We start from the raw sequence: 27,865 nt of genomic DNA on the forward strand, positions 1-27,865 counted from the left end.
GAACAGAGTGATTTTATTTTGGGGTGGTGTACAGAACCATCAAACAAAATTACAAATCACAGTTTAAACAGTGGCTTAAATCTAACACTTTTTCCTTTAGTTTGGACTTTTTTTTCCTCCTTTCTTTAAATGAAGAGGCCCAAAGGGAAAAAAAATCTAATATTTGCAGACTCCATATTCAATTATGACCCAAATGTTGCATTTAAAAATCAATAAAATGTAAACCAGAAATACAAATAAAAGGACAAATCTATAGCCATTTCTAGCATTTTCTCTGCTAACTGACTCTGGAATCACAGAATGGGGGGGGGGGGAGAGAGAAAGAGAGAGAGAGAGAGAGAGAGAGAGAGAGAGAGAGAGAGAGAGAGAGAGACACTGAGGATGTTATTTTATGGAATTATAAAAGTAACAAGATCCTGAAAGCAAAACAGGAAGATGGCATCTATAAGCCACATTTGTCAATTCTTATATCTGAGGGTTGTGCCTATCAGTTTAGGGGGGAAAGTCCTGAGAAAGGACAATACAATCACATATTAAAAATGTAAGAGCTGAAAAGTGCAATCTATTTTGTATTCCATAAAAAGAAACAATGTATTAAAACTGAAAAAGAAGTGGGCTATTAGTGAGAGATTATCTGTCAGTAGGCCTTTATATAAAGATCTATTCCCTTTCTCTCTCTTCTTCTTCTCTTTAATCATAAAATTAGCTAAAGATTTTGAGATTTGTAGGTTTGGAACGAATAAGGACTTACTGACAAACAGATTCATTAGCCACATAAAGTGTCTTCAAGATAAAGTTAGAGTTGTTTATATTGATTCCGATAACATCTGTCTGAAAACAGCAATGTAATAACTTCCTAAGGAGTTTTCTTGCCCTGGAATTCTGCAGCACTTTTTGCAAAATATCAGAGACAAAAATATTAGAGAAACATTATTCAATAATCTTTTTATCCAAATTGAGTTTGTTTTGTCAAATATAGAGAAATATAACAGGAAATAAATTCTTTTTGCTTGCATAATTTTAAAAAAAATGCTGTTAATTTGCACAAATAGTTATTAAAAATATACCTTCCATACTAAATTATAATCTAAAATGATCTTTATATTTTCAGGGTTTGATAATGCTTTCCAGACATAAGAAACTTAAGGAACTTTCTTTATCTGAGTGTTATAAAATCACGGATCTTGGAATTCAGGTATGATAATTAAGGTCTTCTGTTAAAGAACTGTGATAGAAAACTAAGAATAAATTGAATAAACTTTGTAGGTCAGAGTAGATAAAAGAAGTGGGTGAGAAATTGAACAACACATATGTGATTATGGTTGAGCCAAGATCAACTCTGGGCTCTTTGTTGGGTCTTCCAGGCCAACATGAGTGAGAGGCTTTGTTTTCTCATTTTTCTCTTTCTTCCTCATGTCAGACTCAGATAAATAGAGACATTTTATTTGGAGAGTGATGGAACTGCTCTGTGTTAAAAAGTCTTCTCATATATAGAGAGGGCTCAATAGAATAAAAATGTTAAGTAATCTAACCATGAACATTGGGCGACTTTGAAAAACCTATACCAGATACTTAACAATTTGAAAGTTAAGTTACTCAAAATAGTTGGTAGCATTCTTTATCAGAATGGACAGCATAAGGTAAGTAATTGAGTAGGATAAATGTTTATGTGCTCAAATGATACTTCAATAATTTATGAGAAAGATCAATTTCCTAGACCTGGTCCTGAGAGATGTACAGGAAGTCATAAAGTAGGCATTGTGAGCAACCACAGTGTCATTTTCAGCACATTCAGCATCTTACTGGGTTGTTAAGATTAAAAAACACCAAAACAGTGTGTCATGCATGTGTGGAAAAGGGACAAAACCGATAACCGAGGCATATGGAAATTGTTAAAGACACTGGGAACTCCAAATAAATGAGTCTTGAGAGTTTAAAAGACCTCGCCACATAGGAGAACCTGAGGCTAACCATGAACATTGAGGGACTTAGGAAAAAAAGGAAAAAAGGGCAGAAGGAACTTTCTTCAGAGATAAAGGGATGGATCCCACAAGTAGAGTATTCTGCTTTCTTCTTCTTCTTTTTTTTTCTTTTAAATGGTGATTCCATTCCTAGTTTTTTTTTTAAATAATGTTTAGCTGTAGACAGACACAATGCCTTTATTTTATTTATTTATTTTTATATGGTGTTGAGGATTGAACCCTGTGCCTCACATGTGCCAGGCAACACTCTACCACTGAGCCAGAACCCCAGCCCCATTCCTAGTTTTTTTAAAATTTATTTATTTTTTTAGATATACATGACAGCAGAGTGTATTTTGACATATTATACATACATGGAGAATAGCTTATTCTAAACAGGATCCCATTCTTGTGGTTGTACATGCTGTGGAATTATACTGATCATGAATTGGACATAAGTTTCCAATCCTTATATATGTTCTTTCTGGTCCCAGATCAGTCAGTCTACACCTATTCAGGAAATTGCACCCTAGTCAACAACCAGAAAGCAAGACTATGGAGAACTTGTTGTCTTCTTCTCAGCTCCTTTCTTCTTACCTTTTTCTTTTCTTTTCCGTGTATGTATGTGTGTGTGTGTGTGTGATTCTAGAAATTGAACCCAGGGCCTCATACATGCTAGGCAAGCACTCTACCACTCAACTACATCCTAGCTCACTCTCTCGTTTTTAAAGGGCACAAAATATTTGTACATATTTATGAGGGACAGAACAATAGTTCAGTACATATATATAATGTGTCCCCATCCAGCCACCCACCCATCTATCCACCCACCTTTCCTCTATTTATCCACCTATATATTCATCCATCTATACATCAACCTACCTATCCATTTATCTGCCTGCCTAATTAATCATCATCCATTTATCCATTAATCTATTAGCTCTCCTCCGCATCTATCCATCTACTCACATATCCATTTATTCATTCATCCATCCATGGGCCAGAGGTGATATTAACATCATACAGTATACAAGAGAACTCCCTATGACAAAGAATGAGTTAACCCTCATGTCAATAATACTGAGGTTGAGAAACCAATTTCTACAACAGAATTCTAAGTTCCTTGAGAGAAAAGATCATTTCTTATTTGAGTTTGTAGTTCCAGTAGTTAATATAGTTGCAGGTATATTACAGGTATTCTATAAATAATGAATGAATAAAATAAAATAGTTAAAAGTTTGAATAAAATTTGACCTTTTAAAAATTTGTATGTATTTACGGCTGGGGATATACCTCAGTTGGTAGAGGGCTTGCCTTGCATGCACAAGGCCCTGAGTTGGATCCCCAGCACCAAAATAAATAAATAAACAAATAAATAAATAAATAAATTGTATGTATTTAATTTAAGTAATCTAAAAGAGATAATTTTTTTAAAGGTGCATGGAATACAGGAACATGGAAATACATAATTACTCAATTATTAGTTGCATCAAATCAGCTATTTTGTTCAAGTTCATGAAAAGGAAATTTTGTTTTCACCATCTCTCATTCCTCTTTTTCTCCTCTCTGTTTTTGAAGTGGTGTGTGTGTGTATGTGTGTGTGTGTATGTGTGTGTATGTGGTTGTTGTTGTTTTTTAGCCAGTTTTAACTCTTCCAAGGTTCACACTTCTGGACATGCTAAAAGTAATCATTTTCCTCTTTCCCTCCTCTCACTGAATTTAGTCTCAAAAAGGGAACAGAGAAAGAAAGGGGAGGAGAAAGTGACTTTTGCCAATTTCACAACTTATTATCTGGATTTATAAAGAGAGTAAAGGAGCAAAACATAGCAATTAAATTAGATGTTTAGGTTATTCATAATTTATCAGAAATTTTCTCTCTCTACTCATAAAAGGTAGGGGAGACTCTCTTTTTAGCATAAGACATTGAAAACCCCATTTTAATGAGAAATGAAAAGATTTTTACCCTAGTTAGGTTTTGTAAGAGTTGTAAACATAATAATTAAAAAATTACCTCATTTTGGAGTTTTACTGGAAGCTACAGCTCTTGCAGATTATGTGTCTGGGGCCTCAGATGTATTGACTTTTAGGATCTGGCTTTAATTATTTTCTCCAGCTTCAGTTCTTTTCTGAAAATATTATGTGTTCAATGATTATGTTAAATTAAAATTATTTGGTGCTCTTGAAATGCAACTTTGGAAGAAATGTTTGATATAACTGTAATCAAGCATTTCTCAAGAAACATTTTTTGAGCATTTTATAATATTAAATAATAGAATGTCAAGTTTGGCAGAGAAATAAGTTTAAATGGAAGTGTTACAAGACAGATAAACGGCAAGTTCTGTATTAGATTACTATGATAGAACCAATGGAATAAATCCAATTATGTACTCTGGTTACTTTTTATATTTCCTTCATCTAGTTCACACTTCTTGTTTCTTTTTTTTAAGAATAAAGTATACTATTAATAACAGTAATGTAATATTCATTCATATGAAGGTATATGTTTTTCTTTATGCAGAGTATCTGTGGGTGAAAATCTTGCAATTAGACAAAACTTTCTGATTATTTCAGTGTTAGTATGTTGAGGCAGTTAAAAAGGGGAATTAGGAAGCAAAAATCAGGTTTCATGTGACCCACCAAAAACACTAACACATGTATGCTGTGAAAAGTGTGCATAATATTCAAATCCACACTTTCTGTATACTGAATGTATAACAAAGATGTGGGTGAAGTTAAAGCCTGTTGTAGTGAGACTAGAATTGTCTCACAATTTTCTGAGTTTATAATTGCTTTATTTGGGGATTTGGGACAAATGGAAGTATTCTCTTTTGCAATATAATAAAAGAATGTCATCTTGAAAAAAAGTGTGCATACATGCATGTTTATATGTAAATGCGTACATAAATGTGTACCTATTGTTTAGTATGTATAAATTAAATGTACAGGCACTTCATGTTTGATTATATGTGTTTACATGTAAATACATAAGCAAATGTAAAACTATATGTTTAATATGTGTGTGAATTAAGTGTATCTATATATCTTAGTATATATTACATAACATACATATGTCAATGTATGTTTTTTGCATCCAAATTGTGTTTAGAGATGCTATAAGATTGTATTCTGTAATATATATACATGTGTGTATATATATATACACATATATAAATGTATGTGTATGTATATATATATATATATATATATATATATATATATATATGTAAATAAATGTGTGTGTATAGTGTGTGTGTGTGTGTGTGTGTGCGCGCGCGCACATGTGTGTGCTTTTAAGGCTAAAACCAGTAAATGGTGGTCAGCACTCAAGGAAAAAATTAAAAAATTAGTTTGTTAATGAATTATCTTTAATTTCAAAAATAATCATCCACTTAAATTACAAGGCTCTATTTTCTATGGGAGTGTGTGGATTGACTTTCTTAGGCAAAGATAATGATGTAATATAGGGGATTGGTCTCTACTGACCGAAGTCTTGATTTTTATACTGATTCTGCCTTCCACATGGCCACATGATCTTACGCAATGTACTTAGCCTCACAATAGTTCATCACTGTTATAGTGACTACAGTTGTGAAACAGATAGGAGTTAGCATATTAGAGTAGGAGTTGGCTTTTTTTGTTAACCTTTCTGTAATGTTTTTCTGTTCAGGACCAGGTAGCTTATATTCTAGACTTTCAAAGCCACATAGTCTCTGTCACAACTGTTCAGTTTTGCTGCTATTGTGTGGGAACAGCCATAGACAATGTGGAAAAAAAAATGAGTGTCTGTTTTCCAATAAAACTTTGTTTATGGACACTGGAACTTTATTTATGGACACTGAAATTTAACTTTATGTAATTTACACATGTTATTAAATATTCTTTTGTTATTTTCCAACCATTTAAAAATATAAAATCCATTCTTGGCATGTAGGCCATACAAAAATAGATGGCAGACCAGGTTTGCCTCACAAGTTATAATTGCCACTCTCTGGTTTAGAGTCAGACAGGACTTTCCAACTTTGGCTCTGTTGGGCTGTGTGACTTTGGGTAAGTTACTTTCTTTCCCTGGGTCTTAAGATTCCTCATTCATAAAAATGAGTATAATTTAAAAATATTCTTTAGGTTGTATTAAATGATATAAAATAGCTAAGTACTTGGTATGATTCCTGACACAGAGTAAGTGTGATTACTGTTGTTATTGTTCTATATAGTAACCAACATACACTATTAAGTTTTAAAAAATTGTTAGTATAATAGTTTAATTATTTACACTTGGTAAAACACAAGTAATCTCAACAGCCAGTGCTCTTCACAAAAGGATAATTTGGAATATGCTCTTCAAAGAAATAATTGACTCATTTTGGGGCATCCAGTGTTGGCCAGCACTGCAGAAGGGCTGGCAAGCACACGATCTTTGTGCTCTCTAGAGTGCAGCCTGGTGGGCTATGCTCAATAGGTGGGGGTCTGTGACTGCTCCAGAGTTCAGGTACTTTGGTCATGTCCATTCAGAAAGTTTCTTAAGTGTCCTTAGTAAAGTAGGATATTATTTGCAATTACCAAGTTAGAAATAATTTAGATGATCAGGCCCCTCTAATGCCCTCGTGTAAGACCATCTAAAACTGTCTCATTTCAGATTAATTAATTTTGTGAAAATGTACCCTCTTGTTCAGTGATTGACCTGAGCATTTTTTTTTATTGGACTTTCTATGTAATAGATGCTTAAATCATCTATATTTGAAAAAAGAACCAAAATCATATAGATTTTTGTAAGTGATGAGGCAAGCTTCAGTGGGTTAGGAACATTTATAAGAAGAAAAATCTAATATCATGTGGCAATTTCAAACTAACATTAATTTAGCATCTACTACATATTAGTCTTTGTTGTATTTTCTATGTATCAATTACCTACCTTATGAGTTAGTAATACTTTTAATTACATTTTAAAGACTAGGTTCATAGAAGTTAGAAATGTTTCCCCAAGACATGAAATAAGTAAGCACATAACCTACAGTATAAAATGTCTAATTCCAAAGTGACTCCTTTAGTCATTATGTTGTGATAAAAGCATGTAGAAAGTTATGGAAGGATTCAAATGAGGTACCTAATCCGGCATGGGAATGCCAGGGAGTTTATCTGTCAGAAAATCTTTTAAGTAAATAACATGGAAGATTGATTGAAGGGCAAGGGGAAGAAAAGAAAGCATCAACAATGAAGGTAAAGGTAAGCTAAGAGGTGTTATTACCCAGGGAAGAGAAGATGGCAACTGAACACAAGAGGACATTTAGATAGAAAAAAATCATGGAATTAGTAATATTTTGGATGTGGGATGAAGGTGAAGAGGTGGTTAAAATGATGTCCGTGCATCTGACTTGGCTGCCTGGGAGGTACCCCCATTTTTCAGGAACTTTTCCATAGCCAAGCAAAATTTATGAGCTACCAAGTCCTATTTTGGCAATTATTGTTGCACTTTCTTTTCCTATGAATGTGTGATTTATAATATATAAATGTGGTCTTTGTCTCCATATCCTGGTACAGCTCACCTAAATCCTTTGTAACCTCCTGAGCATTAGGAATACTAGTCATTTGTTCTAATATTTGTTTCTACAGAACTCCTAGAGGAACCTTATGGTTCCTTGTTGGGGGCTGGTCACCAGAAAGGCCAAACCATAATTAGAAGCTTAGCATTTTAACCTCAACTCCCATCCTCTGGGAAAGGGGAAGGAGCTTGAGATTGAGCTAATAACTGATCATGGCTATCTTAAAAAAAATATCCCTGAACTATGGGGTTTGGAAAACTTCCAGGTTGGTGAACATATTCATAGAGTTGGTGATATATGCCCCAACTCTTTGGGGACAGAAGCTCCTGCACTCAGGACCTTCCAGGTCTTTCCTATGTACCTCTTCATCTGGTTGCTCATCTCTGACCTTTATCATATCCCTTATTATGTAAAAATCAGGTAAATGGGTCTCCTTGAGTTCTCTGAGCTGTCCTAGCAAATCTCAGAAAGTGATTGTGTGAACGCCATTTGTATCCGATCCATCAGATATACAGTGACAACCTGGGACTTGTAATTGGCAACTGAAGTGGGGATTGGGTTCTTAAACTGTGGGATTTACACTGATTCTAGTTAAGTATCAGAATTAAGTTACATTGTGGGGCTGGGGTTGTGGCTCAGTGGTAGAGTACTTGCCTAGCACATGTGAGGCACTGGATTCAATTCTCAGCACCACACTAAAACAAACAAAAAATAAATAATAAAATAAAATAAAGAAATTGTGTCTAACTACAACTGAAAATATTTTTTTAAAAACAATTAAGTTACATTATGGAACTCAGCTGAGAATTGATCCGTGTGTGAAAAACACCACACATCTGGTGTTAGGTGTTGGAATTATTGAGAGTGATATGTGTATGTACAGAAAAAAGTTCATTTTTTCCTATATAAAAAGTGATTCTGCTGGGTGTGGTGGCACACACCTTAATCCTAGTGGCTTGGGAGGCCAAGGCAAAAGGATCCTGAGTGCAAAGCTAGCCTCAGCAACATAGCAAAGCCAAAGCAACTTAGTGAGTCCTTGTCTCAAAATAAAAAATAAAAAGGGTTGAGGATGTGGCTTAGTGGTTAAGTGCCCCTGGGTTCAATCCCCATACCAAAAAATAAAAAAAAATAGAAAACCTGATTCTGAGTGTGTTTCTTCTAAGCTCCCTTCACATTAGCCTTTTAGGTAAGTCTTTAAAGCTTCCCCTCTCCCACATGGTCTACAGGATTATGACAGCTGAAGGCAGGCTAAGAAAACTCTGTTGGAATTTGTTTCTAATTTTACTTTATTTACAGGTAATTTGAAAGTTGTAGTATTCTCCATCTCTTAGTCATGAAGAATATATGAGTCTTGTGCAGTTTTATTTGTTCTCTCTGGAAATCTTGTGGTTTGGAGAGGAGGAAAAGATTTAGACTTAGATAAACTGTCAACTTTCTCCAAACCAAAACATAACCCCTCTTATCTTTTGTTAATTATGAAAAAAGTATCTCTAATACAGACATGTTTAAAAAAAAAAACAAAAAACTCCATAACCAAAATGCAGTGGGTTGTATGCTTTACTGAGCTTTTGTGTTGCTATGACTAAAATACCTGACAAGAACAACTTAGAAGAGGGAAAGTTTGTTTGGGGCTCAGTTTCAGAGGTCTCAGTCGAAAGACAGCTGACTCCATTGCTCTGGGCCCAAGTAAGGCAGCACATCATTGAGGAAGGGCCCAGCAGGGGAAAATGTCTCAGCTCATGATGGGATCAGAAAGCGGTGGGTAAAGGGCCACAGAGCAGATACACCCTTCCAGGGCACACCCCTAGTGATCCACCTCCTCCAGCCATGCCCCACTTGCCTACAGTTACTACCTAGTCCATTCATAGTACGATGGTCTAATTAGGTTACAGTTCTCACAATCCAATAATTTCACATTTCTGCCTTAACATAGGAACTTTTGGGGGGACACCTCATATCCAAAGCATAATATTCTGCCCCTGACCCCCAAAATTTCATGTCTATCTCACAATGCAAAATACATTTAGTCCATTTCTAAGAGTTCCATAATCTTAACAGTGTCAGCATTACTCAAAAGTCCAAGTCCAAAGTCTCCTTTTGAGACTGAAGAAAAATTCTTGAGAGTTAGACTCTGTAAAAATAAGAAACAAGTTACATATATCCAATATACAGTGTCACACGGTAAACATTCCAATTCCAAAAAGGAGGAATGGGGGCATGGAAAGAAGGAACGGGGTCAAAATAAGACTGAAACCCAGCCAGGCAAACAAGTCCCCTAATTCCATATACAGCCTCTGGGACACATGAGTAGGAGATGTATTCTCCAAAGGGCTTGGACAGCCCCACCCCTTTGGTCTTGTCAGTTTCAGCACAAATGTGTTCTGTCTTCTAGCCTGACTCTCCATAGCCAGCAGCTTTTCTTGGTAGACAGTCCATGTTACTGGCATCTCTTAATTCCTGGGGTCTCCATTCCAGCTTCAGATTTACCTTCACAGCTTCATGCATATCTCTCTCAGGGACAGCTTGAAGGGACTCTGACCTGCTACACTTTGCCTGGCCTCCCAGGCCTGCCTTTGAAATTTCAGTGATAGTCTCCATGACTTTTTACTTTGGCATCCTGCCTTCCTGAAGAACTGGCACCACATTGATGATGCTCTGGTCTATGGTTACAGTGCCCTTTGAGTCCTGTGTGACTCAGTATGAGGCAATAACTTCCTAGGCTCTCCTGTGCAAGTAGGATGCCCCCATGATCTCTTCTCAAAGGAATCTTCTTTTGTATATCCTGGAGCCGGTAGTGGGCCTGAGATGCTCTTGAGGCATCTTTCTCATTATCTCTGCACAAAATACTTAGCATCTCTGTAGGAGATTTAATCTCCTCAATAAGCACACTTTCCTTGGACCCAACTCTACATGCACTTTTCTAGCCAAACTGTAAATTTTAAAATCCTTTAGCCCTGTTTTCTGCTCTTGATTCTTGCTGTAAACCAGGCTAAAAGCTGCCAGCAATATCCATGCTACTGACTGAATATTGTGCTGCCTTGAAATTTCCTCTGCCAGATTAGTTAGCCCATCACTTTTAAATTTGGCCTCACACAGTCTCAGGACATGTGAAAAATGTAGACAACTTCTTTGCCAGAATATAATATGAGTGGCCTCTAGTTTAATTCCCCTAGAGCCCTCATGAGTACAATCCTCATTCTTGTCAGCATTCTGGTCTTCTGAATTCCCACCAGAATCATCCGTTAAACTCCACTTACAACATTTTAAATATTTTTCAGCTTGTATCTCTCAACTTCTTAAAACTTCTCCCACAAGCCAGCTCCAAAGGGTTCTGAACCACATGGTCAGGTTAGTCACAGCAACAGCTTCGCTTCTTGGTACCAATTTCTGTTTTAGTCAGTGTTCGCATCACTGTGAACAAAATGCTCAACAAGAACAACTTAGAGGATGCAAAGTTTATTTGGGGCTCATGGTTTCAGAGGTCTCAGTTCATAGATGGTCAACTCCATTGCTCTGGGCACAAGATGAGGCAGCACATCATGGGGAGAAGGCCAGAGGAAAGCTGCTTAGTTCATGATGAGGTCAGGAAGCTTGGGGCAGCGGGGGACAAGGGGCTACAGGGAATATGCGCCTTTACAGAGTATGCCCTCGGTGACCCACCTCCTCTAACCATGCCACACTTGCCTACAGTTACCACCCAGTCCATTTATACTAGGATAGACTCATTAGGTTATAGCTCTTACAATCCAGTCATTTCACAGTCCTGTGTCAATACAGGAGCTTTTGAGAGATATACCTCATATCCCAATCATAACAATTGTATTTATAACTGCACAAGAGAAATAGCCAGTTCCATCTGCTGTCTTATGTCTTTTCTGCCTGGCTTGTGCCTTATTTTCTGGTATCTTGCAAATGGTAGTACTGTGACTTTTTAAAGATACAGCTTAGATAAATGTCATGTTCTCTGGTGACTACAAAGGTATCTGACAGTGTTTTTTCATGGGATATCAACAGCAGGAGAAATACTAGAATCTCCACTTCCCTCATTGTCCTTCCAGGGCCCCTTCTTTTCCGGGAACTTCAAACTTTCCCTGGCTGCTTAGACATTGAAAATTACATGTTTCTCTTTCCTTTAATATCCAATGTGTTTTGACCACTTATTACCCATTATTTTATATTATAAGCTTGTGATTTTCTTTTCTGTTTGATCTTTAGTAACAATTTTGTCTTGTTTACAAATATAAAGGGAGGTAGACAAGAGGACTCAAGGAATAAGGAGCTGGGAAGAGCAGCCATGTTGAACAGATTGTGAACTGCTTCATAGTTGGGAGGCTAGGAAAGCAAGATCCATTGCTGTTTATTTGACTTTCAGTGGGAGTCATGTTTAGGAAGTCAAGTGGTTGTGTCCATGTGGTGCTTACTGGCAAAATGTAAGTGGGAGTTGGCAGTTCAGAGTTCTCAGTCTTTTGCACTGAACTATCTGTGCTAGAAACGGAAACCCTTGGAACTACTATAGACCTACATAGAAACTCAGGTCACAAAGGTCCAGAAGACGAGCTCCAGTGACACAATCCACACACAGTCCTTATGAGAAAGACCCAGAAAGACCTACTTCATTCAGCCACAGTCTATCTGAGTCTTCTTCCCCCAGAGTGGCCTATGGCCTATGGACAGCCTGTATTTTATTCTCTCTAGAGTATAAGAAAACCTGGGTGTGGTGGCGCATGCCTGTAATCCTAGTGGCTTGGGAGGCTGAGACAGGAGGATCAAAAGTTCAAAGCCAGCCTCAACAACTTAGCAAGGCCCTAGATAACTTAGCAAGACCTATCTCTAAAACTTAAAAAAAAGGGGGGGGGGCAAGGGGGCTTGGGATGTTGTTTGTCAGTGGTTAAGCTTACCAATGGATTGAATCCCTGGTACAAAAAAATTAAAATTTAAATTAAAAAAAATGTTGAGTTTATGATCCCAAACAGCAAACACTGAATTACTCTCCCATGGATCTTTTCTGATCTTAAATATTTACTTTGAATCACTGAACTTTCTAACTAGTTACAAAATGTTGTTTATATAATAGTCTCATTAATCATTTTTATCAGTTGATAGACTCCACCCCAAAACTGCTAAACCAAAACTGATTTCAGTAGCTGTTGACACATACTGACTCATAATTCCAAAGATGGATTAGATGTGTTGGCGCCACATAACAACAATTTTTTGAAAATTCAACATTGATATCTATTTTGTTTCCAAGATGAAGTCATTCAATAATAATTATCAAAGCATGAGACTTCAATAACTCCACCTCTTCTCCAGGGATAAGGTTATGTTCATGGGTTGCAAGGGAGGCAACAGAGGATTCCTTTCCAAAATGGCCTTAATCATTGGTCTTTGGTGCAGCAAAACTTAGAAATCTCCTGTATGGGACGGTGGAACATTCACATCCTGAAATTTGGACCCTTTATCTCTTGGCCCTACTGCTCTGAAAGTCTTTAATATTATCCAATACTCCAGGTTAGAAGTGGAAAAAAATGGACTAAAAGGTCTATAATGAAGGTCACAAAAGGTCTCAGGATTAGAACTATTTTATAGAGTCGTAGGATAGAGAAATAAGGAATTCCTCTAGTAGAACTAAGGAGATAATCTCTTAGAACCTTGTGGAAAAACAAGCCCCACAAAACCTGGAAAAACTAAGAGCTTCATTACAGAAATCTGTGCTATGACCATCCATGCCAAGAATGGTCTCCTAAACCTTACAATCAAATAGCATACCCCTAGGAGACTTAAAGCACCTGCAATCAATTGGGTGTCACAACTCCTGCCAAGATCCCAGGGCATTATTCTTTCTTCAGAGGTTTTGACAAAAGAAATAAACTCAGTATTCTCTGTTTCTCTTGACCCTATTCTAGTATGTTCTGGCAATTCGACAAAACTAGAAATCTGCCAGACTTCAAAGGATATGAGATTTGACAGTTCGTCAGTTTCTCATAGTCTGTAAGGTTCCAGGGGATTCTGGAGCCATGGGTACCATGTTTTCTTGGCTAAGAAGCAACTGAAGCTGAGAACACATCACGGCAATCCTGGCCTCTTGCCCACTCCCACTGAGGAGAATCACTCTGACAACTGCAATTCTGCTGAAACTGCTAAATCACTGCGCACATCTGCTATTTTCATATTGTGCATTCACCAATAAGAACTATATGAGAATGTGTTAAAAGGCAGATAATCCCTGGGAGTCCTCTTCCATCCCTTAAGCTACCCCTGGAACATTAGTTTATCATGTAGGATGGAAGTGAAGCAAAGCCTGTCAGATTGTCTGAAGGCAAAAAGTAAAAATGCAGGGAAATTAAATATCAGAATTCTACTTTCCTACTAATAATGAGTTTAGGCTTCTTAAAACTAAGTGGCCAATCTGTTTTTTAAATATATATATTTTTGCTGAGAGCCACGGCTGAGTCTGTATGGCCCCTGGCATTTTGCCAACAGTATTGATTGACAGGCGCCTCTGCCTGTCCGCCTCTGCCGCAACTTTTGAGTTCTCGCACTATTTTGGAGTTCTCGTGGGGATTTCCGGGAGAGATATTTCCGGCTGGGGGTTCCTGGAGAAGCCTCGTGGCACCTTCGGGAGGATTCCCCGGGAGCTGTGTGAAGTGTTTTCCTGCAGTTTAAAAATAAAGTTTGTTCCTGCTTCAGTGGCTCATGATTTGTGCCCAGCCAGACTGCGGCATTTGGTGGCCCGTACGGGGAGAACCCGCGACCTTGGCGTTATCAGCACAAACCGAGCGGGCAGGAACATCTCGCGAGAGCTAGCTACGGCAGCGGCGGCGTGTCCGTGAGAGTAGCGTGGGGGCGGGGAGGAAAGGAGGAGGAGGAGGCGGCGGCGGCGGCGGCGTCCGAGCTACGCCACACCGGGCCGGGGCGCTGGGAGCCAGGGCGCAGAGCGGGGTCGTGGCGCCGGCGGTGAGAAGAGCAAGGAGGAGGAGGAGGAGGGGGAGCCATGGCGGGGCAGCAGTTCCAGTACGATGACAGTGGGAACACCTTCTTCTACTTCCTCACCTCCTTCGTTGGGCTCATCGTGATCCCAGCCACATACTACCTCTGGCCCCGAGACCAGAATGCCGCAGTCTGGCTGGGCACAAATCACGAGCCACTGAAGCAGGAACAAACTTTATTTTTAAACTGCAGGAAAACACTTCACACAGCTCCCGGGGAATCCTCCCGAAGGTGCCACGAGGCTTCTCCAGGAACCCCCAGCCGGAAATATCTCTCCCGGAAATCCCTCCTCCTGCACTTCCCCAACCAATGGGAACTCTCGGGGAATCCCCGGAAATCCCCACGAGAACTCCAAAATAGTGCGAGAACTCAAAAGTTGCGGCAGAGGCGGACAGGCAGAGGCGCCTGTCAATCAATACTGTTGGCAAAATGCCAGGGGCCATACAGACTCAGCCGTGGCTCTCAGCATATTTTTATTTATTCTTTTTAGAATAATACATGACAGTAGAATAAATTTTGATATACATGCATGGAGTATAACTTCCCATTATTGTGGTTGTATATGATGTGGAGTTACACTGGTTGTGTATTCAAATATAAACATAGGAAAGTTATGTCCAGTTTATTCTACTGTCTTTCCCATTCCATCCTCCCTTATTCCCCCATTATGCTTTTCCAACTGGGTAAACCTCTACTACTCCCTCCCTGCCACCTATTGTGAGTCAACATCCACGTATCAGAGAAAACATTTGGACTTTGTTTTTTTGGGGTTGGCTTATTTCACTTAGCACAATAACCTCCAGTCCCATCCATTTATTACAAATGCCATAATTTCATTCTTCTTTATGGCTAAGTAATATTCCATTGTATATATATACACCACATTTTCTTTATCCATTCATCTATTCAAGGGTATCTAGGTTAGTTTCATAGCTTAGCTATTGTGAATTGAGCTTTTATGAACGTTGATGTGGCCACATCACATAGTATGCTGATTTTAGTCCTTTGGGGATATGCCGAGGAGTGGGGTAACTGAGTCAAATGGTGGTTCCATTCCAAGTTTTATGCAGAATCTCCATACTGCTTTCCAGAGTGGTTGTACCAATTTGCAGTCCCACCAGCAAAGCATAAGTGTACTTTATCCCCACATCTCACCAACATTTATTGTTGCTTGTATTCTTGATAATTGCCATTCTGATTAGAGTGAGATGAAATCTCAGTATAGTTTTGATTTGCATTTATCTAATTGCTAGTGATGTTAAACATTTTTCATGTTTGTTGATCATTTGTGTTTCTTCTGTGAAGTGCCTGTTCTGTTCCTTTGCCCATTTATTGATTGGGTTATTTATTTTTTGGGTGATAAGTGTTTTGAGTTCTTTATACATCTTGGAGATTAATACTCTATCTGAGGCACAGGTGGCAAAATTTTTCTTGTGAATTTGCAGTGAAGAAGATTTTTAGTTTGATACAATCCCATTTATTGATTCTTGATTTTACCTCTTGTGCTTTAGGAGTCTTGTTGAGGGTGCTGGTTCCTAAGCTGACATGATGGAAATTTTTGGCCTACTTTTTCTTCTAGTAGGCACAGGGTCTCTTGTCTAATGCCTAGTAGGTCCTTGATGCACTTAGAGTTGAGTTTTGTGCAGGATGAGAGATAGGGGTCTAATTTCATTTTATTACATATGGGTTTCCAATTTTCCCAGCACCATTTGTTTGAAGAGGCTATCTTTTCTCCAATGTATGTTTTTGGTGCCTTGGTGTAGCATGAGATAACTGTATTTATGTGGATTTGTCTCTGTGTCTTCTATTCTGTTATTGGTCTTCATTTCTGGTTTGGGGCCAATACCATGCCATTTTTGTTACTAGAGCTTTATAGTATAATTTAAGGTCTTGTATTGTGATGCCTCATGGTTTACTCTCCTTGCTGAGAATTGCTTTGTCTATTTGGGTTCTCTTATTTTTTCAAATGAATTTCATAACTGCTTTTTCTGTTTCTGTGAAGACCATCATCAGACCCTTAATAGAAATTGCATTAAATCTCTGTAGAGCTTCTGTTAGTAGGGCCATTTTGACAATATTAATTCTGCTTATCCAAGAGCATGGGACCATTGTCTAAGGTCTTCTTTAATTTCTTCCTTTAGCATTCTGTAGTTTTTATTGTAGAGGTTTTTTCACCTCTTTTGTTAGAGTGATTCCCAAATATTTTATTTTCTTTGAGGCTATTGTGAATGGGATAGTTTTCCTAATTTCTCTTTCAGTTGATTCATCACTGATGTATAAGAATGCAATTGAGTTATAGGTGTTGATTATTTATAGTCTGTTACTTTGCTGAATTCATTTATGAGTTCTAGAGGTTTTCTGGTGAAGTTTTTTGGGTCTTCTAAATATGTAATCATGTGTCCGCAAATAGGGATAGTTTGAGTTCTTTTTTTTCCTATTTGTATCCCTTTAATTTCTTTCTTCTAATTGCTCTGGATGGAATTTCCATGACTATAATGAATAGAAATGGTGAAAGAGGGCATCCATGTCTTGTTCCAGTTTTTAGCAAGAATGCTTTCAATTTTTCTCCATTTTGAATGATGTTGGTCTTGGGTTTGGCCTATATAGCTTTTATAATGTTGAAGTATGTTCCTACTATCCTTAATTTTTCTAGTGTTTTGCACATGAATGGATACTGTATTTTATCAAAGTTTTTTCTACATCTGTTGAGATAATCATGTGATTCTAGTCTTTCAGTCTATTGGGGTGATGAATTGTGTTTATTTATTTTTGTATGTTGAACCAACCTTGCATCCCTTCCTATCTGTTTCTGATCCCTCTTCTATGTGACATACCTGGAATTTGCTCATTTGCCTAACCTGACATGGGAAGAGTGCCCTTGGAACGTCTTAAAGAGCTATAATTCATCATGGTATGTTTCCTAATAATATTCTCCATCAATTCAGTTTAATTTTGTTTGTTAAATTTTCTCCATCCTAAAGCCCTGATTCATCATGTTGAAGGTCATGCTCCTAGGTCTTAAAGTAGCAGACAGGATTGTTCTAGGATCTCTCTGGGTCCACTGTTGACAGACAAAAGCCAGCATTTATATAGAGTGCTATTTCTGCTAAGGGATTTTATAATACATGTGTTCTCTCCATCTTCAAATAACCCTGTGGGATACATAGGTTTTGTTTTTATTCTCCTCTTCAAGATGAAGAACTTTAAGGTCAAATGACTTAAGTACACAGATACAACTTCAGATTCTAGGTCATGTACTTTTCTCCCAGACTTTTATTCTATTAAGTCCCCAAATGGAGTGATGGAGAGGGAGGTCAAAGAAGTCATCAAACAATGATTGATGAACTCATTGTTTCTTAGAAAGTCTTAAATAGGAGGGTCACAGGAGGAGGCTGTGACTTTGTTCTTAGAGTAAACGTTTTGTATTCCCATTTTCTTGAGAAAGTATAAGAAAAAGGAAAAACAAATGTGGTGGCTGACTGAATGAATACAAATCTATCCACTCTTTCAGGCTGATTTTTATGACTTATATAATTTTCCTGCCCTTCTCATCAGATAGAGGCTCCTAGGGGAAGTGCCAGGTAATTGGGCCATTGACATTAATTTTAAAAAAAATTATCTTAAGTGGAAAAAAATGCTGCACAATTGCACACACCTGTGATCCCAGTGGCTTGGGAGATTGGGGCAAGAGGATTGCAATTTCAAAGCCAACCTCAGCAACTTAGCAAGATCCTAAGCAACTTAGCAAGATCCTGTCTCTAAAAAGGCTGGGAGTGTGGCTTAATGGTTGAGTGCCTCTGGGTTCAATCCTTGTTCAAAAAAAAAAAGGAAAAAAAAATATTGGTTATGCCACAGGCCACAAATACAAAACAAAACAAAAAACCTAATTGCCCTTTGTCCAACCCTGGCTTATTTTTATTTTAGAGATAAAATATAAAACTTTGTTTTTTTCAATAAATTCTAATTACCAAATATAATACAAAGATATTTTGTTTTGATGTGTTCCTGGTTATTTTTCCCTTAAATTTTTCTGATATATATCCTCTTTCACTCATTACCCTTTTTTATTCTTTAGCCATCACCTCCATCACATTCTATATTTTAAGTAGAATTCCCTTCTTGTTACCAAATGCCCAGGATCTGTGCCAACATTAATCCACCAAAATTTATTGATAACCAAAAGTGTACTATTGAGTAGGTATCCTCAGAGTAAACAAATGAATAAGATGACATATTTTAGTGTGACAAGAACATATTAGAACTTCTAGAACTTTTATTTAGATTTATTTTTATCATATACATTTGTTCATTTATATGTTTATAATATTTAAAATATTTAAACAATTTGATATCATTATAATTTACAAAGTACATTAATATAAATTTATTGAAAGTACACTCTCAAAATATTTTTACCATGGTGTTCATAATTTTAAAAATTTGGCAACCAGAGCCACAGGGAAAATTTTGACAAATATTACTAGTTACTATTTATTGACTACCTACTATGTGCAAGATACTATCCAATTGTTTTATTCATATTAACTTAGTTAATATCCTCAACAACTCTATGAAGTGGGTGCCTTAGTAAGGTATCATGCTATTCCTATGTTGCAGAAGAGAACATTAAGGCCTAGAAAGGTTGAGTGTCTTATTCAGAGACAAAGGACTTCTGGTTGCAGGATTTGAACTCAGGCCAGCAGGCCCTCAGACCTTGCTCTTAACCAACCCTGTACACTGCCCTTGTCAGTTAGTGAACTGAGTGAAATGTAGGACCAGACAATGTTCTGGGGGCCTTCTGCCCTCTGTGGGAATTCATTATCCTCACAAATGTGCTCAGAAGAACTCTCCATTCCCTTTAGACACCCTCCTATCTTGAATAAGTGTACAGGCCAGGTGTTGGGGCTACAAAGATAAATCGGACATTGATTCTGTCCTCAAAAAGCTACAGTCAATGAAGAAGATAAGACAGTTTCATAAAAATTATAATGGGAGCAGAAAGACTCTGGAAGAGGCATTTCTGCCACATGAGAAATTGGGAATTCTTTATAGAGAAAGCTAAATTTCAGCTTTGCCACTGATTTAGCATACACCTTGGACCAATTATTGTGCCTCAGATTTTCCATGGATGAGCTAAAGCTGAAGCTTCTTCCCTCGATCAACATATAATTTTGTAGTACATTTCATTATGAGAGTATCTTTGGGAATACTTGCTTTGGGTCTTGGCCTTTCCCTTTTTCCCTTTCGTTGAGTCCTTTACACATAGAAAAACTGGATGCTCCTGTTATGTTGGGCCTTAGCTAGGCCTTTGTTCAGCCTGGTTTCCTGACAGGGAGGGTGGGAGACAGGAGGGGCATCTCGCCAGGAGAGTCCTCAGGCTCCTCTGCAGACTGGGTTTTGTTGCCCAGGCCATGACCATACCTACCCTCTCCAGTGCCTGGTGGGAAGAACACCATCTTTGGTTGACTGTACCTCTACACTTCATGGGATAGGAGGCCTAAGAAACTGCAGTTTTATGTTTAGTTTATAACTTAAAATTGTGAAAGTTGTATTTTTAGCCTTTAAAGCAGCCCAAAATAGCCTTCATTATAAAAATTGGTTCTTGAAAGCATAATATTTTACCAGTTATGAACTGACAAAGGGAAAAAACAAACCAACTTTTCGGTAGAACTAATCAGGACCTAATGAGGCAAACAGTCAACAGAATGTGTCATGAGTATGAACCATGAAATGAGCTTTTTGAAGGCTAAGAACTGCCACCTGTCGAGGTGGTTTAAGTCAGGATGTTGGCGGAAATCATTATTGTGACCATCAACAACTGTGAGTGAAAGTCTCCTCTACATACCCAATATAGGAATGTAGTCAGTAAGCCCCCGCACGTGACTCAGCTCAGAAGACACAGAGAAGAAATGATTTAACTCACTAGGAGCTGTGGAAGTTTTCTTTAACATTATTAATCCAGAGCAAAATTGGCTGATATGGGATGAGAGTCAAACTTGAGAATTTTTGCATTTTCTCTCCATCCTCACTATAAAAGCCTCTGACTTGGAAGAAGCTTAGTGAGCATTTTCCAAGAAAAGAAAATAAATGGCATTGATATATGAATCATTCTGTAGCACTGGAGCCAGAGTGCATAGGATAAATTTATCTGTAAGGGAAAATGAGATTTCATGAGTGATTGTGTTGAAACATGCCTGCAGACTGAAGTCCTTAATATGACTTGTATGTCTCTTAAGGAAAATGGGAATTACAAGAGAGGAAAGGTTCTTAGTTCTCAGATTTGCCACTTATTTAGCATACACCTTGGACCAATCATTGTGCCTCAGATTTTCCATGGATGAGAATGCTACCATGCGTGTATCAAGTTGTGTATGACAAATGATTTAATGCTACCATGCATGTAGCTTATAGTCATTTTATAAGTTATTTAATTTAAAACATTGGAGAAATTGTTTCAAACGATATTAAGAGCTTTGAAAAGGCATAAAGCAGGATTGGTTCAAATAGACCAAAGACATTGGCAGATGCTGCTGAAGAGGGTTTAATTTCCCTTTAAAGCTGCTCTTCTTTCAGTAAATTATTCTTAAAGTTTAAATATTCTTTCTTGCTATCAATTTGCTCTGGTTCCTCAAACTCTATCCATTCTCTAAGTAGAAAACAATGTTATCCTGTTCCCTGCAACATTCTTATATTATTAAAACAGACTTCTTAATTTTCTGGAAGACACTTATATAGGATCGACCAACTAGCTGGTAATTATTGAGAATTTACTATCTTCTAAACATTATGCTTGTGAGGGGGTATTAAAACTAGCAGAGTTACAGACAGTACCACAAGACTTACTGAATTCTTATTGAAAAGACTGTGAATCTCTGAGTTCAGATTCAAGGCCATTGATTCCAAACATTTGAAGATAGCTTCCCTTCTGTGTCATTCTGGGTGTGCTTTTTTTTTTAAATCTCCAGACCTGACTAGTAGTTGTTTCCAATTTTCGACATCATGTAGTTGCTAGACAAGACAGATTTCCATGAAAGTCATAATGGAAGAATGAGTCAAATACTGTAAGTGCTGAATCAGGTGAAAAAGACAAGTTTGTATGAGATCACAGTAAGGAATTATTACTGTTTGCTGTTGTGATCAGAAAAAGATGATTTAAGGTTAAATGACCTATATCTTTTGGTTTTTCTGAAAGCATAAGTGATTATTGTTGTTGTTGTTGTTGTTATTATTATTATTATGTCATACAAAAATCCCAGTAAGAGTTAACATTTATTTTATTCTTTTTAATGATTTTACATTTTTTTAATTTCCAACTTTTATTGCTCAGATTCTTTTTTTATTGATTTTTTAAATATATAACAGCAGAATGCATTAAAATTCATATTACACATATAGAGCACATTTTTTCATATCTCTGATTGTATATAAAGTATATTCACACCAATTCGTGTCTTCATACATGACTTTGGATAATGATGTTCATCACATTCCTCCTATGCTACTAGGAATCAGACTCCTTATATCAGAGAAAACATTCAGCATTTGTTTTTTGGGGATTGGATAACTTCACTTAGCATTATCTTCTCTAACTCCATCCATTTACCTGCAAATGCCATGATTTTATTCTCTTTTATTGCTGAGTAATATTCCATTGTGTATAAATGCCACATTTTTTTATCCATTTATCTACTGAAGGGCATCTGAGTTGGTTCCACAGTTTAGCTATTATGAATTGTGCTGCTAATAATTTTACATTTTTAATTAACAAAATTATATTTATTTATGGAATATAACATGACGTTTCAATATATGAATACATTGTGGAATAGCTACACCAAGCTAATTAATATACCCTTCATCTCACATTCTCATTATTTCTCACATTTAAAAAAAAAATCTACTCTCAGAAATTTTCAAGTATACAATACACTACTATTAACTTTAGTAACCCTGTTTGTTGTACAATAGACCCTTTCCCTCCTAATGGGGAAAAAAAATGTATATCATCCTTGATCACAGGCCAAGTTAACCTTGTCTGTATGGTTCCAATTTAATGTATGTGTTGCTTAAGCAGTAATTAAAATTCATAGAGTGCTTACTATGTGCCAAGCACTAACCAATGTGCTACATATTGTCCATCAAATAACACTGTATACAATATAAAATTTTATAGATTGCTCAAGAATCTATATTTTGTCAGAAACCATATATGTGTATGTATAATTTCATATCATCTCCACAATCCCTTTTAATATGAATGTTATTTCTGTTTTACCCAATGAGACACCATGGCTTGGAGAGGTGTAGTAACCCACACAGTGGCAGAGCCAGGCTTCTGACCCCACTTTGCATGATGCCACCGTCCCAGTCTTGTCTTCTGTGCTAAATTGCTTCTCCTGATAATTGTCCTTCTTCTATGAACTCACTGAAGAACACTGGGTAACTAGTTCTTTCCAATCTTAGAGCTAAAACAAAAGGAACTAGGCATAAGCAGTATGAGAGAAAACCACAGGTGGTTCTACCTCTAGAATCAGCCTGATGGCCATGAACTGAGCCAGTAGCCCAGGTCTTTGCCTCAGTTTTAAAAGGAAAATAACAGGCAGTCCAATGGACATCCATTTTTACGTATAAATAAGGACTACTTCACTAGTAATCCTGTACGTTTATTAAAATTTAATAATTAATATAATTTAATACTTTTAGAACTTGAGCTGCTTTAAAATGAGGCAAAACCTTTGGGAATGATTGAGTATGAAGATAGTTCTAATTCTTGAAATTTGGGCAAAGGACTTTTCTTATAAATATTATCTTGAATAGTTGCTGATTTCCAATTTCTACTTGTCTTGACTTATTAATCTTTCTTTGTAATTACTGTTAGTGTTTACCTTTGTGTACCATTTTGTTCTTTTTAAACTGCTGGGTTGTCCATCCATTTACCTGCAAATGCCATGATTTTATTCTCTTTTATTGCTGAGTAATAAAAGACAAATGGGCCAAGGACCTGAACAGACACTTCTCAGAGGAGGACATACAGTCAATCAACAAGTACATGAAAAAATGCTCACCATCTCTAGCAGTCAGAGAAATGCAAATCAAAACCACCCTAAGATACCATCTCACTCCAGTTAGATTGGCAGCCATTATGAAGTCAAACAACAACAAGTGCTGGCGAGGATGTGGGGAAAAGGGTACACTTGTACATTGCTGGTGGGACTGCAAATTGGTGCAGCCAATTTGGAAAGTAGTATGGAGATTTCTTGGAAAGCTGGGAATGGAGCCACCATTTGACCCAGCTATTCCCCTTCTCGGTCTATTCCCTAAAGACCTAAAAAGAGCATGCTACAGGGACACTGCTACATCGATGTTCATAGCAGCACAATTCACAATAGCTAGGCTGTGGAACCAACCTAGATGCCCTTCAATGGATGAATGGATAAAAAAAATGTGGCATTTATACACAATGGAGTATTACTCTGCATTAAAAAATGACAAAATCATAGAATTTACAGGGAAATGGATGGCATTAGAGCAGATTATGCTAAGTGAAGCTAGCCAATCCCTAAAAAACAAATGTCAAATGTCTTCTTTGATATAAGGAGAGTAGCTAAGAACAGAGTAGGGTCGAAGAGCATGAGAAGAAGATTAACATTAAACAGGGATGAGAGGTGGGAGGGAAAGGGAGAGAGAAGGGAAAATGCATGGAAATGGAAGGAGACCCTCAGAGGTATACAAAAGTACATACAAGAGGAAGTGAGGGGAAGGGGAAAAATAATACAAGGGGGACAAACGAATGTCAGTAAAGGGGGCAGAGAGAGAAGAGGGGAGGGGAGGGGAGGGGAGGGGAGGGGGGATAGTAAAGGATAGGAAAGACAGCAGAATACAACAGACACTAGTATGGCAATATGTAAATCAATGGATGTGTAACTGATGTGATTCTGCAATCTGTATATGGGGTAAAAATGGGAGCTCATAACCCACTTGAATCAAATTGTGAAATATGATATATCAAGAACTATGTAATGTTTTGAACAGCCAACAATAAAAAAAAAAAAAAACTGCTGGGTTGTAAACTCTTAACTGTTATTTCCACATGGTTTCTTTGTTTATTTATTTATTTATTTAATTGTTTTTAAAAGAATGTGATTTTTATTCTGAAAATAATGGCGAGCTTTTAACCAGGAAAGCATTCAGATTATATTTATGGGTTTTTTTCCTACAATTTTTAAATTTTATTAATTACTAGTTATATGTGACAACAGAATGCAATTCAACTTATATTACACAAAAAGAGCACAATTTTTCATTGTCTCTGATGAACCCAAAGTAGAGTCACACCATTCATGTTTTCGTACACATATTTAGGGTAATGATGTCTGTCTCATTCCACTGTCTTTCCTTCCCCCATGTCCCCACCTTCCCCTCCCTCTCCTTTGCCCTATCTAAAATTCCTCTATTCCTCCCATGCTCCCTCCCAAACCCCTTTATGAATCTGCATCCTTATATCAGAGAAGACATTCGGCATTTGTTTTTTGGGATTGGCTAACTTCACTTAGCATTATATTCTCCAACTCCATCCATTTACCTGCAAATGCCATGATTTTATTCTCTTTTAACATATTAATATTCCATTGTGTATATATGCTAAATTTTCTTTATCCATTCATCCACTGAAGGGCATCTAGATTGGATTCACAATTTAGCTATTGTGAATTGTGCTGCCATAAACATTGATGTGGCTGTGTCCCTGTAGCATGCTGTTTTTAAGTCCTTTGGACATAAACCAAGAAGTGGGATAGCTGGTCAAATGGTGGTGCCATTCCCAGTTTTCCATAGATTCTCCATGCTTCTTTCCAGATTGGTTGCACCAATTTGCAGTCCCACCAGCAGTGTAAGAGTGTGCCCTTTGCCCCACATCCTCACCAACACTTGTTGTTTGTATTCTTAATAGCTGCCATTCTGACAGGACAGGAGTGATTTGCATTTCTCTAATTTCTAGAGATGTTGAACTTTTTTTTTTTTTTTTTTTTTTTACATATTTGTTGATTGATTGTTTATCATCTTCTGAGAAGTGTCTGTTCAATTTTTTGGCCCATTTATTGATTGGATTATTTGTGGGTTTTTTTGTTTTTTTTTTTGGTGTTAAGATTTTGAGTTCTTTATATATCCTGGAGATTAGTGCTCTATCTGATGTGTGTGTATGCTACAAATTTGTTCCCATTCAGTAGGCTCTCTATTCACCTCACTGTTTCTTTTGCTGAAAAGAAGCTTTTGATTTTGAATCCATCCCATTTATTGATTCTTGATTTTAGTTCTTGTGCTATAAGAGTCTTATTAAGGAAGTAGGGGCCTAATCTGACATGATGGATATTTGGGCCTACTTTTTCTTCTATTAGGTGCAGGATGTCTGGTTTAATTCCTAGGTCCTTGATGCACTTTGAGTTTTGTGCATGGTGAGAGAGAGGGGTATAATTTCATTTTATTACATACGGATTTCCAGTTTTTCCAGCACCATTTGTTGACGAGGCTATCTTTTCTCCAAAATATGTTTTTGGCACTTTTGTCTAATATTAGATAACTGTATTTATGTGGGTTTGTCTCTGTGTCCTTTATTCTGTACCACTCTATTTTGGTGCCAATATCATGCTGTTTTTATTACTATTGCTCTATAGTATAGTTTAAGGTCTGGTATAGTGATGCCACCTGCTTCACTCTTCTAGCTAAGGATTGCTTTAGCTATTCTGGGCCACATGGTCTATTTTTATCACTCAGGTCTCTTTGTTTTTACTGAAAATTAAGAAATACCAAGATAAAAAGAAGAATTCCTAAGTCCTAATGACTTCCAGGTCTTTTTATAGCCCTAGAAATTTCAGATGAATATTTTATCATTCCAGAATAATGTGAGAGAATAGATATTATTTTCCTAATTAGAAGAGGAAACTGGGGCTCAAGAAAGTGAAGTGACTTGCTAAGTTCTTGGAGGTTATAAATGTTGAAAATGAAATTAAAACTCAAAGAATTCACTTTTTTTCAATTAGCTTCCACTGTCAACCCCAGAGATTAGTTTGCCATCTAATCTCACCTCCTGATGTATCTTCCTCTATTTATTTGACTGAATATAACTCTAATAATTATTTATCATATGAGTCAAACTTCTTCAGAGGTAACTTTAGAAAAACTTAATTTTATTAGTAGGATTGAATTTATTACTAAGCTGTCCAACTGATATGTGAATATCTTTTGTTATAAAGAGATTTGGGATGTTATGTTATTTCATTTTGTTTGGGACAATATGGAAACGTTTATATTTGGGAGACTGAAATGTATACTAAGTAAACTGCCATAGGTAAGATGGCTCTAAATATATACAGTGTATATAACATTTGAATAAAGACTAAGTAAAACAAACAAACACCCTCTAACCTAGGGATTTCTCTTGCAGGCATTCTGCAAAAACTCTGTGCTCTTGGAACACTTGGATGTCTCTTATTGTCTCCAGCTGTCAGATGATATTATTAAGACAATAGCCATTTACTGTGTTTGCCTCACATCTCTCAGCATTGCTGGCTGTCCACAGGTATGTGAAGTAGTCAGAGCTCAAACATGTCAAATGGAAGCACTCCAAAGAACCCAGGCAAGGCAGCATTAATGGGCTGGACTCATGGTAGGACTGGTTTTCTTTGCCATGTCTGGGGTATTCCTTACAATTTTTTTTCCTATCCCCAAACTGGAAATCGCTTTAGGAGTTTATGTACGTTAAAGTAGAATTTTCAAAAAGTTAAAAACATAATTCACATAAAAACATAAACATGTATTAAAGATTTATTTAATTCATTAATAAGAGCACTAACAAAATAATAAAGACAGTGAAAACAGCATTAGAACAAACTTGGTATTTATAGGAATTGAAGAAAGAAAGATTATTGGATTGATTGTCAGGTTAGATCAAAAAGTGGTTAATGGTTAACGAAACAATACAACCATAACCTTGAGGGTATAGTTTCACCAGATAGAAATAACTTGCATCTCTCTTCATTCAAAACATAGTGTTAACATCTAATGCTTCCTGAGTTTAACATGTAACTTCCCTGAGTTTGGGCTTTAATCAGTACTAATAGTATGTCAAACAAATGCACGGAAACCCTAGAGATTTCCTCAAGTGGGTCAGTATGACGTTGAAAAATCATACAATCATCTTTTGTCTTATTTTTGAGTTTCATCATTTTTCTTGCATCTGTGCAAAAGAAATACATATTCATTGTAAAAAAATTTGACTATATATAAAAGCTTACAGGAAAAAGTAAAAATCCATTGTCCACCATTATCTCAACATAACCATTGTTGGCAATTTATACTTATTTTTAATTTTTTTTAGTTGTA

The 27,865-nt window shown here is 36.9% G+C and overlaps 1 protein-coding gene across 1 annotated transcript in view; it reads left to right on the forward strand.

The window, feature by feature from the left end:
* Fbxl13 (F-box and leucine rich repeat protein 13) overlaps positions 1 to 27,865 on the forward strand; it is a 205,898-nt gene that overhangs the window by 162,233 nt on the left and 15,800 nt on the right. The window contains exons 18-19 of the mRNA XM_027926292.2: positions 1,112 to 1,195; positions 26,928 to 27,062. Of these exons, the coding sequence (XP_027782093.1) occupies positions 1,112 to 1,195; positions 26,928 to 27,062 (219 nt within the window). The remainder of the gene's footprint in view (positions 1 to 1,111; positions 1,196 to 26,927; positions 27,063 to 27,865) is intronic.

The sequence above is a fragment of the Marmota flaviventris genome, chromosome 1 (genome assembly GCF_047511675.1).
Source record: "Marmota flaviventris isolate mMarFla1 chromosome 1, mMarFla1.hap1, whole genome shotgun sequence".
Lineage (NCBI taxonomy): Eukaryota > Metazoa > Chordata > Mammalia > Rodentia > Sciuridae > Marmota > Marmota flaviventris.